At 47.0% G+C, this 22,405-nt stretch overlaps 1 protein-coding gene and 1 long non-coding RNA gene across 9 annotated transcripts in view; one reads left to right on the top strand and one right to left on the bottom strand.

Annotated features, from left to right (window-relative positions):
* The first annotated feature begins 1,154 nt into the window (after positions 1 to 1,154).
* LOC123354915 lies at positions 1,155 to 21,665 on the top strand. The gene is made up of 3 exons (XR_006574963.1): positions 1,155 to 1,549; positions 12,709 to 12,842; positions 21,383 to 21,665. It is a non-coding gene; the product is annotated as an uncharacterized LOC123354915 (long non-coding RNA).
* The window catches only part of NCAM1 (neural cell adhesion molecule 1), a 238,798-nt gene continuing 233,706 nt past the window's right edge, over positions 17,314 to 22,405 (bottom strand). For all 8 annotated transcript variants that reach the window (XM_044997309.1, XM_044997308.1, XM_044997306.1 and 5 more), the window contains one exon: positions 17,314 to 21,138. In XM_044997309.1, the coding sequence (XP_044853244.1) occupies positions 21,018 to 21,138 (121 nt within the window). In that variant the 3' untranslated portion in view covers positions 17,314 to 21,017. The remainder of the gene's footprint in view (positions 21,139 to 22,405) is intronic.

The following is a 22,405-nucleotide window of genomic DNA, read 5'->3' on the forward strand; positions in this document are numbered from 1 at the left end:
CAGTGAAAATGAATCATGTAATGCGTGTAAAGTGCGGTGGGACCTTTGAACAAAGACAAGCATGCTAGGTACCCATCATTATGACGTTATCAATAAACCTCTTATTTCTGAGCAGCTGCTGTATTTTGGCCTCCGAGTGGGCTAAAATATTTGCTTTGCCTTCCTCCTTTAGTTCCCCAAGCTGAACCAAGTTCACTGATTTTCCGCGTGGAGCGAGTACAGGGTTTGGAGACTGGACGATGGTGAACATGAAGGTTTTCTTACTGGGTACAACATTTGTGAGTCAAAAAAGAAGGCGATAAAGTGCTGAAATGATTTTTTGTCTGTTTTGCCCACTCGAGGGCCTGTGCCTCTCCTCCGTGGCGCTCTGTTTACGTCTCTTCTGTCTCTATGAATTTAAATCATTCCCCCACCCACCCTTGTGGTGTTAAATATAAGCCATGGACCTGGAATGCCACGTGACTCATGGTGGTGCATGGAGATTACTGAACCACATTCTTCCTAGCTGATAAACATTCATGAGTCATGGAGTGCATTACGGGCCAGGTATCATGCCGAATGAACCCCAATCAGCGAGTGGAAAAATGGCCAGGAAATAGACAATGGAGCCTTTCACCTTTAGGGTCATTAGATCAACTCCATCCCACCTTCCTGGGAGCATATCTTATGGCTGTGAAACAGGCTGGAGGTAGCTAAGTCCAGTTCCTAGTGAGCCAGGTGTCCATGGCATAAAACCCCACCTGGCACTGTGTAGTCCACTCAGTGGCAGCCAGAGCAAGGCCTGCTTGGGCCACGGAGACTTAATTCCATGCCCCCTACTACAGTGGGACCCCACCTAAGGCAGAGCTGATGCACATTAGCGAATAGGCCAATGGACAGGAGGAGTTTGCACCTACAGCAGCCTGGCTCCCGTCTGTGAGCACTGGAGCTCACGGAGAAGAGAACAGCCTGATGTCTGACCTGCTTTGCACTTTTCTCTCTAGGCTGAGGGCCCCTTCCCAAAGAGACGTCTCCAGTTCAAGGCAGCTTTAGACCCAGCTGCACTCTCCTTCTGGCTGCAGCTCTTCAGTAAGCTGCGAGGGCCACAGGAATTGAATTGTGACCCGTCCTTTACACGGGGGAAATGATTTTCAGTGCAAGTGCCATGGAGATAAGTAACTATCGCATACCACAAGGCCTGGGCTGAAATGCCTCGTTTGTCTCCAAAAGTTTAAACTTAGGAAAGCTCTGTTAAAGGGGACGAGAAACCTTGTCATTTAATGTCTTAGGTCTATTACAGTAGTGCCCAGGGACAACCAAGATCGGGGCCCCATTGTGCCAGGTGTTGTGCAGAGCGATTAACAGTCCTTGTTGTGCTGGGCTTACAGGCTAAATAGGCTGGAGAGACAGAGCAGGAAGGAGGAGAAGATCCAGTCCAGCCTCCAGGAAAGAAGCCTCACCCCTCCCATCTCACTTCACTGATACACCGACTCGCACCACGTCTCAGATAATACCAACGCTTTGAACTGTCAGCTCCTCTCCCCTGGAGGCCTCAGTGTATTTTACAAAGGTGGGTCAGTAATGTTGTTGCCATTTCATAGACAGGGAAACCATGCCCCCTGCTCTAACACCCCCGCCCCCTTGTTAGCAAGTTCCCCACTCCTGAAACAGCCTGGCTTGCTCTGGTGATGCAGGTAACAGCACTGGCTGCTCAGTGCAGGGCTGGAATTGGGCTCTGTGGGGAAGCTCCATCCAGCTGGATTTAGCCCCGAGTCTGCTTAAGCCTTTCCTTTGGGTCGTCTTATTTCATATCCTCGATGGGACTCACACGTGCCTTCGAGAGCCACCTGTCATGCTGTCCAGTGTGCCAGGCCTGGCTGGTAGAGCACACTGAGACGAATCCTGCACTGCATTGCACCATGTGCCATCAGTTCTCCCTGTGCCAGAGAGCCTGCAAACACTATCACTGGGGTGAGGGAGAGAAGAGCAATTTAGACCCACCTGGCCTGCCCTTTGCACATGTGTAAAGGAGAGCCCAAAGTGCCGGGCAGGGGGAAAGCAGGGCAGCTAAGTTCCACTGACAAACATTGCAGACAAGGCGAATTAGACCAGACCGGTCAGCTGCCGAATGCTCCAGGGACATCTGGCTAGCACAGACATGCTGAATGTGCCAGGCACAGAGGCAGAGTCCGAGGCCAGAAGGGACCATTGTGATCCACTAGTCTGACCCCCTGTATCACCCAGGCCAGAGAACTTCCCCCAAAAGAATTTGTGTCTGAACGAGAGCACGTTGTTTAGAAAAACACCCACTCCTGATTTCGTATGTCCAAACAGAAGATCAGGTGCCTGATCTTAAACGCATCCAGGTAGAGCAGCTGGGTCTTCCCGGATGCCAAAGACTGATCCAGGTGCGTCCTCATGTTGCACCAATCTCCATGGAATTGTTCTCTTGCTAAATTTGACTTGATAGAACCAGTGTGCAGAAGCTCCCAGGAGTGAACCCAAGCCAGCAACAAGAGAACAATTCCATAGACGTCCCTGGGGTTGTTCGGCAGCAACATCACCTTCCAGATGGGTGCGTGTCCCCGCTTAACACAAGGCCCCGATAGTCCTGCTAGCAGAGACTAGCAGGGAGAGGTGGGGTGTAGGGTAATGGAAAATTTCAGCAGCCAAAGGAACTGTGAGTTTTGTCACGGGGCAGGAGAATTTTTATTCCAGAAACACCATAATCGGGCCAGAATTGGAGCCTAAGGAAATGAGATAAAGGCAGCTTGGAGCATCTCCTGTAGGTGACGCCATTGCCTAAAGTGTGAAAGCACCAGCAGTTTGTGCCCGTGGCCTGCAGAGCCACGCTTTTGTGCAGGGTGGGAAAACCCAGCTCCGATCTACTTGCCTTCTGCATAATCACTCAGCCCATTGTGCAACCAATGAGCCACCACTTGGTTGCTGAAATCAGCCAATAAGCTGCTGCTTGCTGGGCACCTAACTCTGTGCTGAGCTGCAGCTCCATTAGGTGCCAAGATATCGTTGCCCCAGGGCAGCGCTCTCCAAGTGAGTTGCAAGGACACATGCCTTTGCTTGCCCTCCTGGGTTCAGTTGGGAGGATTCCCTCCCCACTCATGCCTGGAACTCAGCCCTGAGCTCCATGCACAAAGGCCCCCAGCCAGAAGGTGCAGTTTAGTTCTCTAATGAAGCTGTTTCAAACCTATGTCCATGGTGCCTAATTACAAGCAGCAAGAGCCAGCAGCAGCATCCTTGGTGAGATGATCTCCTGCGTCTAGCTCTGGCTCATTCTTCTTCCTGGCTGGACTCTAGGGGGGCAAGCCCCAGGTAGGACATAAGTGAATAATAATTGTTATCAATAAACCCAGGCCAGCAAAGCTCAGTGGGAAACGAAGAGCTAGGGCTCAGGGAATATTTAATAGGCAAGTTTGGAAACAATAGATTCACAGAGAGGAGTGTTGGGCAGGTTTCTTTCCTTCCTATCTAGCTAGCTATCCTGTACTCCTCAGCACATTATCCAAGTGCTAGTTCTGCCTGACTTTCCCTCTCCAGGGCAGCAGTATCATCCCCTCATCTCCCAAGTGCGTTCTCTTGTCTCCCCCTTTTCAGACCCTGCCCCAGTCCCACCCCAGCAGTGCAGTCCATTATCTACCTGGCCTTTGGTTTTGGAGTCATTTGAACTAGTATTGTAACAGCTGCTTTGTGGGTCAGACCCGTGTTCCCATAATCACCTGGAACCATGGGGCATGTATAATGTTGTGTCTTTACATCGGTTGTATCTCCCCCCACCTTCACCCCTTGTCACCATCCCCTTGGGATGTTCTTAGAAGGGTTCCTTCATCTCCCTTCATAAACCATATGCTCTAATCCCTTTATCGTCTTCATTGTCCTCCTCTGGATTCCTTCCATTTCTCAATCTCGCGTCTGTTGTTTTGACTCACCAAAGAGAAACTGACATAGTGGCTACCTGGCCAGCTGGTAAACCATTAAGAAGGAGGCTCAGCTGAGGAGCGTGCTCAGTGCCCACTGATTCGCTCTCGTGTGTCATGCTCGGCATTTCGTTTGCCCACCCGTTTGCAGCCAGCGGTGCAGAGTTTCACTTGCTGACACGTGAGCAGAGGATGCCCTGGGCAAAAGGCTGATGCCTATTGCTGTAACTACCTCTGTCTAGGTACTCACACCCACCATCACTGCAGTGTTTGAGCTCCCTTGGCCATAGTTGTGCAGGGAAATCTGGCATTGCTCCTGCTAGCTGTACGCCTGACTCAATCCAGCCATTCCTCTTTATGGTCACTCAGGGCAATCACAAAAGGTAAATAAAAACAAATCTGTTTTCCACTACCAAGAAACCCTGATACATCGTTATGCTAATGATTTGCCCCGTCACCTCTAATTGGCTGTGAATAGTAAACAATAATCCCAGCAGGCCACATGTTGTGGCTTCTATACATGAGTCACAGAGAGAGAGAGACAGGAACAATTGCAGCAGGTGACATCAGATTGTGACGTCAGCAGCTGAGGCCTTTGGAGCGGTATCTGAAGGAGAAGGTCCTATGTCCTGTCCCGTCAGGACTCAGGATGTTTCTAACTGGATCAGTGTCTTCTGGGCAGCATATGGAGGGTGCTATGGAAGCAGAGGGAGGAAAGGACTGAGGATTGGCTGGGACCAGGGAGTATGGCTAGGATGTTGCATTGGGGTCAGGAGGAGGGGAATCAGGGCTCAATTTGGTGGAAGGAGGAGGTTGAATGAGGTCCAGGAGAAGGGCAGATGGAGGAAGGGAAGAGCCATAGGCGTACATGGGAGGTAGGGAATGAAGGGCAGGTTACATTTGGGAGTTGAGCACAAGTCCCTTCTGATCTTAAAGTCTATGATTCTAAGTGCAGAAATGAATGCTTAACCTGAGAGTACAAAGAGGTTCCAGGGGAAGGAATATGTAGTCACTCCCTGGGTTGAGGGAGGTCCTTAGGGACATAAGAACATAAAAAATGGCTATGCAGGGTCAGACCAAAGGTCCATCTAGCCCAGTATCCTGTCTTCTGACAGTGGCCAATGCCAGGTGCCCCAGAGGGAATGAACAGAATAATCATCATGGGATCCATCCCGTCACCCATTTCCAGCTTCTGGCAAACAGAGGCTTGGGACACCATTCCTGCCCATCCTGGCTAATAGCCATTGATGTACATATCCTCCATGAACTTATCTAGTTCATTTTTGAACCCTCTTATAGTCCTGGCCTTCACAACATCCTCTGGCAAGGAGTTCCATGGGTTGACTGTGCGTTGTGTGAAAAAATACTTCCTTTTGCACACAAACACACACAATGTGACTCTGCAAGACAATAAGATCTGTCTATCTAGGTCCCTTGCTATTAGGATTGGCCAGGCAGAACCTTGGCACATTCCCTGAGCATCCCTGCTGAGTGCTAAGTCCATGGCCACTTCCCTGCACCCTGGCTCGGCTGTGGGTTTCATTCGTTAGATTCAGGAGACAGACAAACATTTGGGTTTCGTAATTTTTCCCTGCAAATTTTTTATTTCAACTTAATCATATTTTTTCGGCTAGAAAATTCTCTGCAAGATCAGGCCCCGTTGGGTGGCATGACAGAGCTTTGGCTGCAGGGCTGTCAGTCAGGCTTGGGACATGCTCAACTCAAATTGATCTTCAGCACAAATCCCATCAGCTAAGGCGGAAAGCCCGGGCCAGGCTGCTTTCTGGAGGTGCTGCACAACACTGTCAATCGTTTAGGAACCTAATTAGCTACTTAATTGCCTTGCTGAGTAGGATATAAAAGACAGAGAATATTGGCACGGAACTACCATGGTCTGTAGCAGTGTCTCGTCGTCAGTTATTCTCTCTTCATTGTTTTCCTTTGGCAGGTTATTTTTCATTGGTCTCCCAAAGACTCTTAAAGGTCACTAATTCCCTCATCCCTTGTGAGCTTCCTGTTCTAGCACAAAGTAGTAAGTAAGCCAGGTTGGGCTCACATCACATCTCTTCTTCTACAAATGCAACAACAACAGTGTCCACAATAACAACAGCAAGCGATGTAGTGTGGAAGCTGCTTTTACATGGTATGGCATGACAATGTGCCATGGAGCAGAGCAAAGCCAGGCAATTTAGCATAGCAAACTGCCTTGGAGGAAACTACAAATGCTTCCTGCAACAGAGCTCTGTTGTTTGACTTCTTTTTTCCATCCCTGTGTACAAGGGGGCTTCTTGTCAGGCAGGACGAATTATTGGTTCAGTGGCAGCACACAACTGCTTCCACTAATAAAAAATGACTACAATATTCTACAGAAATGTCCAAAGCAGGATCTCTTACGATAGCCACAGTGCTGTGGTTTAGATGAATACAGCAGCGTTGTATTTTAATATCAGGCTCATCAATCACGGCATTGGCTTTGCACATTTGTACATTCTTAGCACAGACTGCATTTCCAAATGCCAACTGTGTCTTCCAGCCGGGGCCGTTTGCAAATCCAGGAGAATGGCAAGTCTCATTTCTCCCATGCCCTGACCCAGAATCCCAATAGGGAGAGATCCGTCCATCCAGAACATCGCCAGTCAGTCCAGCAAGCAATCTGAATACCCCCAAACCTGGCACCAAAATCACATGCCTTATTTTTAATTAGGATTGTCAGTCACCCCCAGAACCTACTAAGGGTTCACCCAGTAGAAGAGTCAATGTGGTCAGGTTGCTGGAGGAGCTCTGGAGCATAATTTAGCACCAAGCAACTGATCTCATTTCAATTTCTAATAGAAGAGTGGGCTGCAGCGGATGCTGCTCAGTTTGAACTGGGAGGCCAGCAAGTTTCCTGCTCGCTCTCTGATAGAGGCGGCTGCAGTGTCAAGAGGTGACTGAGTTAGTGTGTGCCTGTGCATGAACTCTCATTTAAACCAGTAGCTAATGATGGGCCAAATTCACCTCTGGCGTCTCATCCCAGGCTCCAACACAGACACCCCCGGGATGGGTTTGGTGCAGTGTTTGCATTTTTGACCTGAAAGACACAGACTCTCCTTAACACACTGCGCCTTGAATGGCAAACCCTGTGCATGAGGCTTTGCTGCAGGGAAAAGCTGGCTCCAAAATGGTCCATCTGGTGCGTTAGTCCCACCAATGCCACTGGCACCCCTAGGACTGTAGGACTCGGGGTAAGCAGCATGGTTAGTCGAGCTCTGAGGGACACAGCTCACAGTGAGTCAGTCCTGTCACTGGCTGCCCCTGGCAACCTCTGTCAGCCCAGAATTCCTGACTCCAGCCTGCTCCTGGCCAAGGGGTTGAGTGCAGAGAGGAGTCACAGGAAAGGGGGCAAGTGTCCCCAGAGGCCACCTCCTGGCTCCGGTACCCTGGTGTGCACTGGCCCCTCAGATCCACCCTGGCACTGAGCTGGTTTCAGGGACCAGGCTGCATCGCTCCTGTCACAACTGATTAGCACCACCCGAAAGCGTGAGCTCCGCATGCTGCCAGGTGAACCCTGTCAGCCCTGCCTGCCAAGAGACGATGCAGAGCGGCCACTAGCCAGCTGTGGCTTGGCAGCCCCTGCTGGAGTCATTCCCATGATCTTCTGCCAACCAGAGACCGTACCGAGCACCTGCACATACAGAGTACTTCAGGCCCAGCTCCGCCCGAATTAACACAGGGCCTGACTGAGGCGGCTCGTTGATAGAGGAGTGTCCCACCTCCCTAGACCTGAGCTCATATCCTGGCCAAGGTCACCATTGGGTGTGTTTCCTGTTAGCGTCTCAGGCTTCCTCCCTGCTTTTGCTAACCTACCACGTGGCTGGAAGTCTTTGCAGGGTGGGCAGGCAGGGCTAGAATACAGGGTGGGCTTCGGGTCAGGATTGAAATGCACCGGCCGAGCTGTGTGCAAGGGTGGATCACTAGCCCCATAACAGCGGTCTAAGGCACAAGGCCAGGGACCCACCAAGGTACTTCGGTGCTTAGGTAATAGGTACTGTTCCAGGAGGAGAAACGCCCAGACACTGCCTGCCGCAGGTCTGCTCAGAGCAAGGCTTAGCCACGTCTCTGAAACAGCGCAGAAGTCTTGGCAGCATCTGCCGTTAAGCCATAAACCGGAGCACGAGCTCAGCTGCACTTATGTTCCCAGCTCCTGCAGCCAGCGTCGGGTGCGTTTCCTAGCAGAGATCAGGTTTAGACAGAGGCAGCCCTAGTGCTGAGCAATGCCAATCCCTGGGGCTTGACTAATTTGACCGTCCCTGTTTCCTAGTTCAGACTCGACTGCCAGGCCGCCCGTTTCATGGCCAGGAAGGAAAAGCAACAGCGACACCAATAGTAACAAACCCGCAGCGTTTCCCACTGGAAAGGAGCTAAATGTTGTCACAGTGCTGGTGTCCCGCTGGCTGGACATGCTGTCTCAGAGCCAAGCAGCCCCAGCAGAGGGAAGGGAAGCGGGCATGCTGCCAGGGGACAGGGCTCCTGCGAACGCGGAGAGGGAATAACAGTCACAAAAGCCTCTGTGCGACCTTCCTGCTTTGTAACTGTGCTGGATAAAATGACGTCTTAAATTTCTCCGAGGACGTGATTCCAGCAGACTTACTCTGCAAGCCCCAGGTAACGCGGTGCGGCTACTCACAGAGTAAGGCACTACTTAGTGTGAGTGTCAGAATCTGGCCCAACATTACGGGCCCACCGATATTTCACTCCCATCCCTCCGAACTCTGGCCCAAGTGGTGAACAGATACACACCCAGCCACACGCGCACCTCTCACACACACGTCCCATACAAGGCCCCACCTCACAAGCACACTCGTCCGTACAAGCAGCTGCACACACAGAGCCGCACCCACCCCATGGCCTGTACATGCCACATCCATGAACAAACACACGAGCCAAGCGTGTGTCACACCCCCATCGCATGGCAGTTTCTGTGGCCTGGGCAGAGCCAGTCGCACGATTTCAAACCCCTCCAGGCTGTGGAAGGCCAGTCACACTGTGCAGAGCGTGGTGCCGTTCCCAGCCTTCTCGCGCCCTATAACCATAGTCACCGTGAGCTCTCTAACCGTCAGAGTCCAGAGGGACTCTGCTTTCTTTGCCACTAAAAAGTCTGTTTGGACGCTAACAGTTCCCATGGCCCTGCCAGGTGCAGAGGGGCAGCTGCCTTTAATGCAAACACGCCCTGTATGCACACTGAGGGGGATGCTACGCTTTTCCCTGCAGCTCTCTGGCAGGCCTCGGTTGCTGAAGGGGAACGGACAGGCCCAGTCGCAGCACCTCAGAGGATGTGCAGGTCCACCTGGCTCTTTGACCAGGTCAAGGCTGCCATCTGTAATCACAGCTCCGCCGAGCCATCCAACATGCATTTCGGTTGGCAGACACTGCTGCATCCAACCAGGCAACAGCTTCTTATCAGGAGGGAATGAGAGCAAGCTGACGGCAGCCACGGCTTAGCACAATGCAGAGTATGGGCCCTATCCTCGCTGGCATTACAGAACCATAGGGTAACTGTCCCTTTATGAGATATGGCTGTCAGCCCCTTATCAGTCAGAACTCCATGCAGATCTGTACCTGACGTGGGGACAGTGGGTGGTATAGCTCCAGGCGGTGGGAATTCTCCAGACAAATCACAGCTTCATAGTTGCGGTCTCCATACAAGTCATTGGTCCTATATAAGGTACAGAGTCATACAGTCCCCATACGAGAGCCATTGGTGCAGTACACCTCACAACGATACATTCCAAGCACTTGCATGGGGATAAACATGAAGTCGGTGCTATTGGTGGACTACGATGGTAATTTAAATGGGAACTGTTAGCTTACCAAATTGAGACATGTGCTATTTACGCAGCACTTCTTTGTGGTGTAGGGGAGCTGGCATCAGTGATAGGTACAGTAAACGATCATGATTGGACGTATTGACATATGAGACACTATGGTCATGCCAGGGTGTTGCCAGGACACACGTGACGCATAGTGCTTCTGGTGGATGCAGGAGGGTCTTCTGGTTGAAGTGATGGTCTGATTCCAGGTGGAACTGTGTTCCTAGGCACAGTTGCAGGGTGGAACACTTTTCTGGGTCCCTATTTAATGTAACCCTGGTAGCATTTGAAGCAAGGACAAAGAGGATTCCTGCCTCTCATCCGATGTAAACCCACCAAGTTCTATTAGGGGAGATTTATGATTCCTTTAAGATTTATCGGTAAATCATGCAGGAGATGCTAACGGTGCATTTCTGACTCAAACGTGCTGGGTTCCTGTGGAGCTGGCCTCAGACCAGCTGCAGCCAGTCAATTCTTCTTTTTAATTATTAATTCATAATTCCCCAGAAAGCTCCTTTTTAAAAGCCGTGCTATTTATTGTGTGCCGTGTCTCGCTCGCCTTTCGCTGCCACCTTTCTAGCCCCACGCTGAGCTGAACATGTCACAGCGAGAATGAAGCACTTCCCATTAATGGAGAGCTGAACGCTGGGCTGCAGAGTCTCCCGCTCCTTTCTGCTAATTTATAATCATTTTAAAGGGTTGGTGATTAGATACAAACCAACAGCAGGTCACCAGACACTTTGCACAGCTACTACAGGAAGCAGAAGAAAGGCTGCTCTTGTGGGTATGGCACTGAAGTAAGTGGCTCTACCAGACTCCCTACCTTACCTAGGGCAAGTAACTTAATCTTTCTCTGCTTAGCTGTGAAATGGGCATAATAATGCTGCCTCTCTCTCACCCACCACCTGCCTTGTCTATTCAGATTGGAAGCTCTGCAAGGCAGGGGCTATTTCTCACTGTCTGTATGTACAGCATCTAGCGCAAGGCAGCCCACAATGTCCCTCTCGCTTGGGGCCTCTAAGTACTACTGCAATATAAATAATGATAAAAGTAGAGCTGTACCCCAGCTCATCCAGTTTAGAGATTTCTAGGATTTAAACACTGAACAATGCTTTGACCAGCTCTTTAGGAGCCTTGGGATGTGATGTGTAATAAGGCAACGTTGTACATTTCAATATTGACCATAATCTAATCGCATCTATCTAGCCTCATACACACCAAGCTAATCTGGCCCTCTCTCTGAACTACGTATATGGCCCCCAATCACTGTCGTATCTGAGCGACTCACAATGCTGAATGTCAAAGCCATGTTTCTCACTCTGCTCAAACCCAGGCTGAGCTGGGCAAACAGTTAGAACTGCAGAGCACAGCTCACCCATCTGCCTGCAGGAGGATTACTGGGCCATGATCGTTATGGCCATGGGCTGTTCAGGGCTGGACGGAACATGCAGTAGAAAAGGTCTCTGCCCCGCGGCGGTTACACGCTGCTAATCAGCCAACCAGAGTGAGCGTTCACGTTTGTGGGGGCGCAGTGTACCTGGGCCCATCCAGTCCCTGTTAGAACTGTCGTTGGAAAGAGAATTGGGATTCCAGCAGAAAAAGGCAAGGAGAAACAAATAGAACGGGAATTGATTTAAATATATCAATAAAAATAGGTAAAGTCAAGGTTAAAAATGCAGATTTTTATAAATGTAGCAAGTACCACATTTTATTAACATTTAATTTGAAACAGAAGGGTGGGGGAGGGGAGTATGAAATTAACGAGGCATGTGCTTATCATCCTAAGTGCCTTGCTTGTATCTTTAATCCCTTTCCTTCCCCTTCATCTTCTTCAATTATAGGTACTTCAGGAAGGGACTGTGCCTTCTAATTGTTTGTGCAGGGCCCAGTTCAATGATCCTGATGGGGGATTTTAGGTCCTACCAGAATGTAAACGATACACGATAATGCGAATACTAACCGGTACAGTGCAGTTCGGTTCTACCCTATTGTGCCTCCTAAACTTGGCCCATGTTAGAAACTCCCTGCCATTAGCAATAATGCCTCAACTTTCTAAATAATTGCTCTCTTTAATTCTTAATGAGCTGCAATTTCAATTTACTCCTCTTTAGAACACTTGCTCTCCTGACACATCCTCCTTCATTCTAATTGCTTTTTTATTATAATTACACCAAATGAGAAACGTATCTTAGGTTCCTGCAGGACAGCAATTTTTTATTTATTAAACTCACCAGGTTTAAGAGCTTATGGCTGCAGGCCCCTCTTCACCAGCAAACCCATGCTAATGTGCTCCAGGAAGTTGGCCATTGCAAATGTCAGGCTTTTCGGCAGCGGTGGAGTTTGCTTTTTGGTTGGTTTGTTTTTTAATCAGCTAAATCTGCAACAAAAATAAAAATATTGTTAAGCACTAGAGAGGGAATGAGAGTGGCTCCGAATTTCGAGCTGAGATTCCAGGAGGAAAAGGGCAGGAGAAATGGAGAGATCTATCTAATTTAGCATCAAAGCTTTTGATCTTCTCTCTAATGCTGGACCCACAAAGTGACATTGGAGCAGCTCATATCCTGGTCTCCATTGCAGGTCAAATGTTTGCATCAGAAGCTGGGGAATTAACTTTGCTTTTCACAGCCATGTGATGCGGATGGGATCTGGGTGGGCTTGATGCATATCCTTCTCTCACTTGAAATATGCGAATGGCAAACAATTATTCCTGCTCTTCAGCACTGTGATTAAAGTAGATTTTTATGCTCTCCTCACCTATTTCCAATTGCCACGCATCATCAGGTCCTAATTTGGGCTGTCATGTCACCTGAATTGTTTAGTTTTTAAAGTGTGATTTTATGCAAATTTCCCTGTGCAGGAATGAAAATTACCCACTCTCACTTTATCCAATGATTTATCGGCACAGCCCTCCATCCTCAGTAAAGAACAACATTCATCTCACCTCTCAGGTTCTGAGCTTCTTCCACCCAACTGTGCCGAGGAGGACGGAGAACCAGCTAAGGCAGTGGGATCCTGGGTTTGTTCCCTGGACTGGGGATTTCGGATGGAGAGCTGAAGCATGAAGGCCAAAGGGTTCAAACCGGTGAGTCAATGCAGCAAAAGAATTCAGTAGCTGATATTTGGTTACATCTCTCCCAGAGCACTGGCAGAACACTGGGAGGATGGACAGCCTAGCATACTGTACCATGTGTATATCTATGCAGCCTCATGGCAGAGTTTGCTGTGTCTGGGGGCTTCTCCAATAGTTGGAAGACATGCCCCATGGCCAGCTGCACGGTGACACCACAGAATTAGACACTAAGTCATAATGCAATTGACACACCCCCCCTCTAGCTCACTCCGAAAGGGAGCCCAGAGGTTGCTGAATCAACCCAAGTATATTGGGAACTGGAAGCAAAGAAGCCAAAGGCTCTGAGAGTCTAACTTGCAAAGCCCTAGTGGATTGGATCTGTATGTGTCTGCATTTATCTACAGCAAGCTGCAAACGCCATTTGTTCTGCGAAGGTCATTTTGATTATAAACCTGTTCTGGGCCTTCACCTTGGCGCTGTAGCCTCTACTCTGAACTGACACACACAAGAGCTGTCAGGCGAAATTCTGGCACCTAGCAGAGGGCTGACTAATGGAGGGTTGTTAAACCTGGACGACCTTTCATTGCCCTATGGCAACTTCAGTAAAGGTATCCCAAACCAGGCTGTTCTGGCACCTGACTCAGAGGCCAAACCAACCCACTGGCACAGCCAGAGGAATGGAAAAAAATAAATGGTGTGCATCCATCCATCCATCTCAAATGCAGAAGGGACTCACCCTTCAGTCAACTCAGCAATACAAAGAGAATCCCCAGTAATAAAGGGATGTACTTAGGAAATTGATGGCAGAGGTGCTGTGGATTCAACAAAGGCAGAGAGAAGTAAAAAGTCCTCTGGAAGGTAGAACTTGAGCTTGATGAATGATTGGAGAAAATACAAAGATCTAAGAAGGATTTTTTTCAGTCCTATTTGTCATTGAGCACAACTCTGACACCAGGGATAGAAAACTCATCACCTTAATACATGGGCCTGTGCTCTGCAGCAACAGTAAATTAGGCCAAGCATTCCAGGTGCCTCTATTAATCTCTTAGCGAACAGGAAAGGATATCAGAGCCCAGAGTTCATTAAGACACTGCAGCAGGAAACGGGATGAACACCAGGCAGCGGAATCCAGCCAGAGCTAGGCACTGCAGCGTCATGGCTGGGGAAATACCCGCTCTTGCTGGCTAGCAGGAGTATGATCCAACGTCAGAGATTTGCTTATGAAAGAGAATTGTTGGCTTATCTGTTCAAATGTCCTTGCTAGAGTTTGGGGGTTAGTCTAAACATTTTTTTTTCCAACTGAAAATGACTTTTTCGCTGCAATGGAAACTTTTGCCAAAAAATCTTGTTTGTTGAAAACGTTGGGCTTTCTGTGAAGAAAGCACCTCCCCCCTTACTCCCCCGGTCAAAAAAAACCCAGACCAAACCAAAACAAAAACATTCCAGTTTGAGCAATTTTTGACAAAATGCCCCAAATCTGGAAGAAAATTGCAGTAAAGAAACAAAGAAAAAAATGTTGTCATCCAAAATTTCCCTTGGAAAAAAACCAACAACTTCCTGAGCATCACCAGCCTTTGCCCTCTCCTAAAGCAGTAATATACTCAGTGTCACTGGGCAAGGGGACGCCAGGCTAGCAACTGCATGACGTCACTAGCCATCCTGGTCAGCAACAGGGTGCTCTCCCTTTAAGAGCACGGTGGGCTGGGACCCATCCCCAGAGAGTAAATGAGAGGATTAGCAAAGGGAAATCAGTCTAGGAGCAAAGGAAATGACAGCACTAACAGGGCCCCTCCTAGGACATCAATCTGCACCAGTGACGTCAATGGACGGGGCGGGCAGTTACGTCATTGACCTCAGGAGCAGGCATCTGGTAAAGGAACCTGGTTTGTGCCTGGCTCCTTTTTTGTATGTGGTTTTCTCCTGTGGTTAATAAACTGGGGGCTGCCCATGCCTCCCTGGAGACTGTGCAGCTCTTAAAATAAGGGCTCTGGAAGCCAGATGACTGCATCATGGGCATGATTTTGGAGCAGCAGCAGAGTGATGGCTCCCTGAAATTAGAGTGAAGCTGGTCCCACATATTCTTGATGTGGGAAGGGGAACAATAAATCAAATGATCCAACATGATGCTCTCATTCTTGACTACAAGAGCACACGGGTGAATACCTAGGAGCTAGCACAGAGCAGGATGTATAATATAATGTAAATCCATTGTGACACCGCTGCAGCCATCAGATGAGATCTAGGATATCCAAGCTGAGTGACCTCCATAGAAGCATAGATCAGGATTGGAAGAGACCTCAGGAGGTATCTACTCCCTGCTCAAAGCAGGACCAACCCCAACTAAATCATCCCAGCCAGGGTTTTGTCAAGCCAGGCCTTAATAACCTCTAAGGATGGAGATTCCACCTCCTCCTTAGGTAACCCCATTCCAGTGCTTCACCACCCTCCTAGTGAAAGTGTTTCCTAACATCCAACCTAGACCTCCCACACAGCAACTTGAGACCATTATTCCTTATTCTGTCATCTGCCACCACTGAGAACAGTCTAGATCCATCCTGTTTGGAACCCCCCTTCAGGTGGTTGAAGGCTGCTATCAAATCCTCCCTCACTCTTCTCTTCTGCAGACTAAACAAGCCCAGTTCCCTCAGCCTCTCTTTGTAAGTCATGTGCTCCAGCTCCCTAATAATTTTCATTACCCTCTGCTGGACTCTTTCCAATTTGTCCATATCTTTAAAATGTTTGACACCCAACCGCCCCATTGATTACGCTCCACAGGATCCTTCAGTGATATTTCCTCCCACGTGTCTGCATTCTGATGCTATGTGGCTGCTAGCGAGATATTGTTTACATAATAGGGAGTTTTTTTGTAATAAAAAAACTGTACGCCATTCACTAAATGCACGAGACCAGTTTCTGCCATCACTTTGCAAGTGGCACAACAGATCAGCGCACTGGTCACATCTAGGTCATCGTGACTCTTCACTGGATGCCTGACTCATCAGCTCCTATGTAGAATGCGTTCATGCCTGTCAGGCTATTTCCCTAGTAACACTGGGGTTAGCTGGAATTCATGCTGGAGTGTAAAACTCAGGAACTCTCCGGGGTCATAATAGCTGGTAAAATATTAATAAAAGCGTTTTCTTCAGCACAAATTGTCCCACACTGAGCTGGGATTGTGGGGGAAATGGCTCTCCACAGATGGAAAGGGACTGTTTTCCTCTGGGTCATTGCCAGGACACTGTTCGGCCGCATCACCTGCAGTGAATGTGGAACCAATCAAAATATCTCCATCAAAACAACCATCGTGCCGCCAACCTATGCAATCTATAGGGTAATGGCCTCCCTGCAGGTTGCACTGACGAATATCAGAGCAAACATTAAGGAAGCAAACAGACCAGGAGAAAGGGATATTCTGATGCATTAAGAAATAGAGTCAGATCAGACTCTTGCCTATTGTATTTCTCTTTGTGAACAATTTGTGCACCCAGGTACGGATACAAATCAGAGTTCTAATCCCTCTTACCCCCATGTACCTGGAGATCAAATCTGGGGATTGAATTACGTGTAGTTAGCTGCATCTAATGCATTAGTAGAAACACTTTTGGCAAGGTAAATTATAGCACGATTTCCATAGGAAACACTCTGTCGGCAAAGGACTCCCAGTGGCTGCTCATTGGAGCTGTTCTGATAAATGAGATGTAGGAGAGCAGAGTTAACTTTACCCATAGGAAAGCAAATTGGAGGATTCTGTGTGACAGGGCTGCATTTTCCATCATAAACAGACATAGCTAATTACAGAGCTCACACCTGGGAAATGCTGGTTTATGACTCAGGATGCTGTTTAAAACAAACACATACCCAGGTATATGCATGGCTGGTGAACTGGCTCACGACCTCTCCATCTCACTCTAAACCCAGACCTTTAATAAGCATTTCCATGTTAAATGTCTTGGGAACAGGATTAGGAGCTGAAAAGAACCAACCTTAAAAATATTCTCCTCTGTGACTGGGCTTGAGTGTTTTACCAAGCGGCCTATGAGGTGGAAGAAGAGCCTCCAGCAAAGGTAAGGAATTTGAACAACAGCTGGTCTTGGGAGAGTCCATCCCACAAGCATCACCTCTCACATAGTCCAGATCCAAATCCTTCTCTGCTAATGAACATCCACACTGAGTCAGACCAAAGTTCCATCTAGCCCAGTATCCTGCCTTCTGACAGTGGCTAAGGCCATGTACTTCAGAGGGAATGAACAGAACAGGGAATCACTGAGTGATCCATTTACTCAGTCTCCACTCCACTATCAAGATGACACCTCTTTTAACCAGAACTCACAGTCCCTATTGTCACCACTGTGCTAGTAACAACAGAAGTTGGTGCCTGAACCCCTTGAAGGGTCAAATATTAAGCACTAGAAAGGATCTCGTGGGCCTGTATGTGGACACACGACGCACCAGGCAACAGAAAGGCTAGACTTAAGAAGTGGGGTTGGTTTTTTTTTGTAATTTTTATTTGAACACAAGTATTCTGACAGAATGCAAAGTCAAAATTCTCCGTTAGTATCAGTATTTACACCGGTGAGAATGGAAATAAAGGTGGTATCAATGTTTCACTTGGTAAAAAGTTTTTTGTTTTTTTATAACAAGATAGAAGGCCCCCAAAAGTAGGGAATGCTGGGTAGGGATGTCAATGGAGGGTCTGAGAACCACTATCAAAACAGCCTATTGCGAAAACCTGGGGTCCGAAGGCTCCATATAAAAGTGTGAAAATAAAACTCCAGTCTAAAAGCTGAACAATTGGATGTGCTGTTGTCTTGGTATTGTATGTATGGTGCAACATGAAATGTAATCACTCCACTACCAGAAGCTGATCAGTCTCTGTGGCTATATAAATATATATGTATGGCAACAACACATATATAAATATATACAATGTAAACGGTGCCAGGTTGGTCCCTCTTCAAAGATTAAAAAAAATAATGAAGAATAAACTATTTTAGTTCAGAAAAGTGGAATATTTCTAAATTAAAATGACACTCTCTGGTTATGGAGAAGTATAAAAATGCTTTCAAGAGTCGATACGCAAGTACTGATGGTTGAGAAATCTCAGGCCAGTGTTGAAAAGGGGCAGAATGGATTTGACTACGAGTCCAGTAAACACAGCATTTGCTGGTATCTAGCAATGATGTCCACTTCGTGAGTCTCAATTCAAAGCCCACTGAAATCAACGGGAGTCTTTCTTATTGACTTGGATGGGCTTTGGATCCGGCTCGGAATTGGTTTCCTATTCGAGGCAAATGCCAATTTAGGTATCCATATCACAAGTCCAAGTACTTATCAAACAGACCTTGACCAGTGTCAATGGATTTGTATCTAATCATTAGGATTGTGCAGTATTTGCCTCATAACAGCTTCTCAGCTCTCAAGGGGTAATAACTTATGAGGTATAGAATATAGTTGGCAAAGCAAGTCAAAGCCATCAACAACTTCACACGAATGATGAACAGATTCTCTTGGTAATCATTATGAACTGAGGTACACACGCTCTCTTCCAACTCATCGATTCCCCCATGGCTATGTGGACTTCTCTAGAAGCCACGGTGGCCTTTCATGCCACATTTGATCAATCCATCTCTTAAAAAAATGTTTTCTTAGGGACCATGGGCCAAATCTTCCCCCTAGTTACACCCATGCTGCCCCGATGGGGATAAGCAAGGGTCAGATTTGGTCCAGGATGTTTAATCAAACATCCATCCATCCTAGTGGCATGTTAAGGATGGGCGTTGTGTGAGTGTGCGTGTGCACGTGTGCTTAGGTACACACACACAGATAGCCTCCATTTCCATCCCCAGGAGCTGAGAAAAAAATTGCAAAAAACCCCCACATTTAGCAAATGACAAGACCATTATTTTTCACAGTTTGAAATTATAATCTAGCGATGCCACTGTTAAAGACTGCGTCATTATAAGAGTACACTGAAGAGAGTGGTTCAATGTAGCTGAGACAAACTGCAGTCTCCCCACCCAAAATCTTCTTTCATTTGTTCATTACCATAGCACAAAGGAATGTATGCTGTAGTCAGGTTTGTTTGTTTCTCATTTAAAGGCTTCTGTTCCCTATAAGACTTATTCTCTTTATTTATTTTCCTGAATAATTTTTTTTATCTGAACTATCCGCTACATCTTCCACATCCAAACTATGTTGAAGTTTTTTTTTTATTTTTATTTTCATTATTTCAATACTATGACAAAAACCACGTTTCACACTAAAATACTCACGCGCCCACAGTGCACAAGCTTGCAGATCTAAAGTAGAATGGAAAACAAAACAAAAAATTAAAAACAAAAACAAAATAAAAACCAAAAAAGGGGGAAAATTTCTATACAAAGGCTGGTCTTTCCCCAACCACCCTCTCTGCCTCCTCTGCCCCACCCCTCATTTGCTCTTTTTCTCACTCAAAATTTGCAGTTTTTCTAGGATTCCAAATAGCAATTGTTACTGATGCTGCTGTAAGAGCAAAGTTCACCCCTGTGCAAAGCTTATGCACCACATCAGCCTCATTTTGAGCACTACAGCTATGATCCAAAGGCCAACGAAGTCAATGGGAGTCTTTCCATCAATGTCAAGAGGCTTCGGATAGGCCTTTGAGGCCCTGATCTGATAAAGCATGAGTGGACTACTCTGTGAGCATCAAATCATGCAGTTAAATCTTTACAGGATCAGACCATAAATGTGGTGTATACACCTTGTGTTGGTGAATTTCACCCCAGTGAATGAAAGGACTTTTTAGTGTTTCCACTCCCCAAAAGAAGATGCTAGTTTCCTGAAGTGCACAAGCTCTTTCCTTTGAAATCCTAGAGTAAAAGACAATAGTATTTATTTATTTATTTATTTCCTAAAAAGGGGGAACTGGTTTATTCAAACATCTATTCACCGAGACTAGACCAGCCCTGACTGTACAAACTCCCTTTTGCTTCTCAGAGCTGAGGGAGGATTCCTGGAAGGAACAGGGGAGAATGTCTAAGAAAAGCAGAGAACATATTTCTCTTATGCAGTTGGTCCTTGGTCCAGCAAAGGACTTGAGTGCATGCTTAACTTTAAGCATACCAGTATTTCCATTTACTAGGCCCATGCTTAACGTTAATGCACTTAAATGCATTGCTAGACACAGACCTTGGTTGGTGACAAGTTGTCCACCCACCAAAAGTAAAATGAACGGTGTTACTTATCTTCTTACTCCAGTAAGAAATAATAATTATAATAATAATAATAATTAAAAAAGATAAAGGGGAAACAACTATTGTAAACATCCATATTTTAAAATGTCTCCCTTTGCAAAGCAAGCATGCTAGTAAATCTAATATCTATAGACTGTATTTACTTAAAAAAAGGCAGCTATTTTACACTTACATTTAAACACAACAAAAGTAAAAAAAAAACATTTGTCGACTGTAAACACTGGAAAAAACAAAAGTTGGCAAAAAGATTTAAAATAAAATTTTAAAAAAAATGTAGAAGTCTGAATACTGCAAATTGAAATATATCCCCGAAGCTGCAATTTTGGCATTCTTCCTAAAAATAACTATAATAATAATAACCCCCCAAATAACTGTCTAAGCTGGAGATTGGATTCAGTCACAAAGGGCGAGAGATACTTTGCCTACTGAACAAATATAAAGTGAACAGAAACGTTAACTTATTTACGAGGCTTTACATATTTCGAACTCGACTGAAAAGTATAAAAATAAATTGTGGACTTTGTTCATTCAGTACTGGCTGTACCTGATGGTACAGCTGTTTACTCTGTTAGGCTAACCAAAGAAAAGTCAGGGTTAATTTCCCACCCACCCCTAAATCTAGTTGGTTTTGAGCTTCCTAACCATATTTGCAATTGATGTTCGTGACCTTGTTTGTTTGAATATATGCAGGGCTCATTGAGCCCTGATTTGGTTGCGGGATCAACCTTTTTTTTAAAAAAACCTTATTTTATTTTTCCTTAAAAGCAAGTGCACAACAAATAGAACCTTCCTACAAACCTACGAAGAAAAAAAAAAGAGATCCCCATTTATGCATTCTTTCATTTTGTCTGTTTTTCTTTTAAAGGCAAAAGACACTAGAGGAATGAGATGTGTGTTGTGTTTTAAATGCTCAGGTGAAGTTGTTCTGTCATTTTTTGTTCTTTGCTGCTGCTGATCATGCTTTGCTCTCGTTTTCATTTGTTTGTGTGGCTTCGTTGGGGACCGTCTTGACTTCTGCTGGAGGTGTCTTCGGTTCCGTTGCTTGCACCTCAGATTTTTCTTCTACAGGGGTTTTCCTGTGGAAAAGTCACCAAAACAGCACAGTTTAGAGAGAGGCCATCAGTTGGTTTATTCACTCAGACGTCCTAGCATTAAGGGATAGATATACTTCTGGAATGGCTCCAAGATGTTCCATACAAAGCATCACCCCATCTTCTACAGCAGCGTGACTAGAGCTGGGGGAATATTGCAAAAGACCTTCAGCTTTGGAAATACATGTGCTTGGACTTCACTCCCATCCCCTTTGGGTTTGCTTTCCAGGAATGCTCCACGGAACCAGGCTGCTGCCAGAAGCATTTGCAGGAAATGCAAACGCCGTGTGCATCTGCAGTGGAAACTTGAGTCTACAAATCACCCCGTCCAATCAAAGGACAGAAACACTACCAGACTGGAGTGCCCAATCAAAACAGGTTGAATTTTTAATAGTGGGGGCTTTTTTCTGAGAGTAATTCTGAGAACACCACGATACATGGGCAGAGAGAAAAAGGGATGGAATTTATTCTCCCAGCTCTGAGACCGACATCCTCAGAAACAAGGACAGTAATTCCCAGCTGCCCCAAGTGCAACCTCCTGGGGCCAGCAAGGGGACCCAACTAAGTTAGAGAAGCCACAGGGCTACTTCAATGTACACCAGCTACAATGGTACCATAGGGGCTCTTCTGCTGGGGGGACTGGTACAATGCATGTACCCCGGCTTCCCCCTCAGCCAGCCCTGGGCCCTGTACAGCAGCTTGAGGTGAGTGTCCTTCTCCAGCAGTGCAAGCTAATGTGAGTAAAGACGGATGACCTGGCCCTAACTCTGTGACACAAGAATAAGCAGTGGGGGACTTCCAGAGCTGAGCAACATCTACCTCGGCTTCCTTGGGAGCCTCAGATCCTTCCTGCTTGCAGTGAGTTTACATTTTTTCGAGCTGAAAACTGTGACCAGGGATGTATTTATCTAACATGAGTCTAAATTCCAGCAAAGCCAATGCACGCTCTCCTTTCCCCCGCCCCCAGGGAAGAGGCCACACACTATCGCCACCAGTCGAGGCTGCAAAGCTCATTTCATGCTGAGCCAAGCCGCACTGGAAACCAGGTATCCACAGATGGAAGCAATCCCCACCCGTCGCTCCTGCCAGGCGGTGTGGTACATTTACAGCACACTGGGCACCTCCAGCTGAGGGGTCTAGCTAGTGAGAAAGTTTCCTGGGTTCACTTCACCACCGAGGCTTTGTTAGCTGGAGCTGTGGAGCAGCCTGGCCGCTGTTACTGATGTGACTGGCTAGGGACGGGGATATTTGC

This window comes from Mauremys mutica, chromosome 22, assembly GCF_020497125.1.
Source record: "Mauremys mutica isolate MM-2020 ecotype Southern chromosome 22, ASM2049712v1, whole genome shotgun sequence".
In the NCBI taxonomy this organism is placed as follows: Eukaryota; Metazoa; Chordata; order Testudines; family Geoemydidae; genus Mauremys; species Mauremys mutica.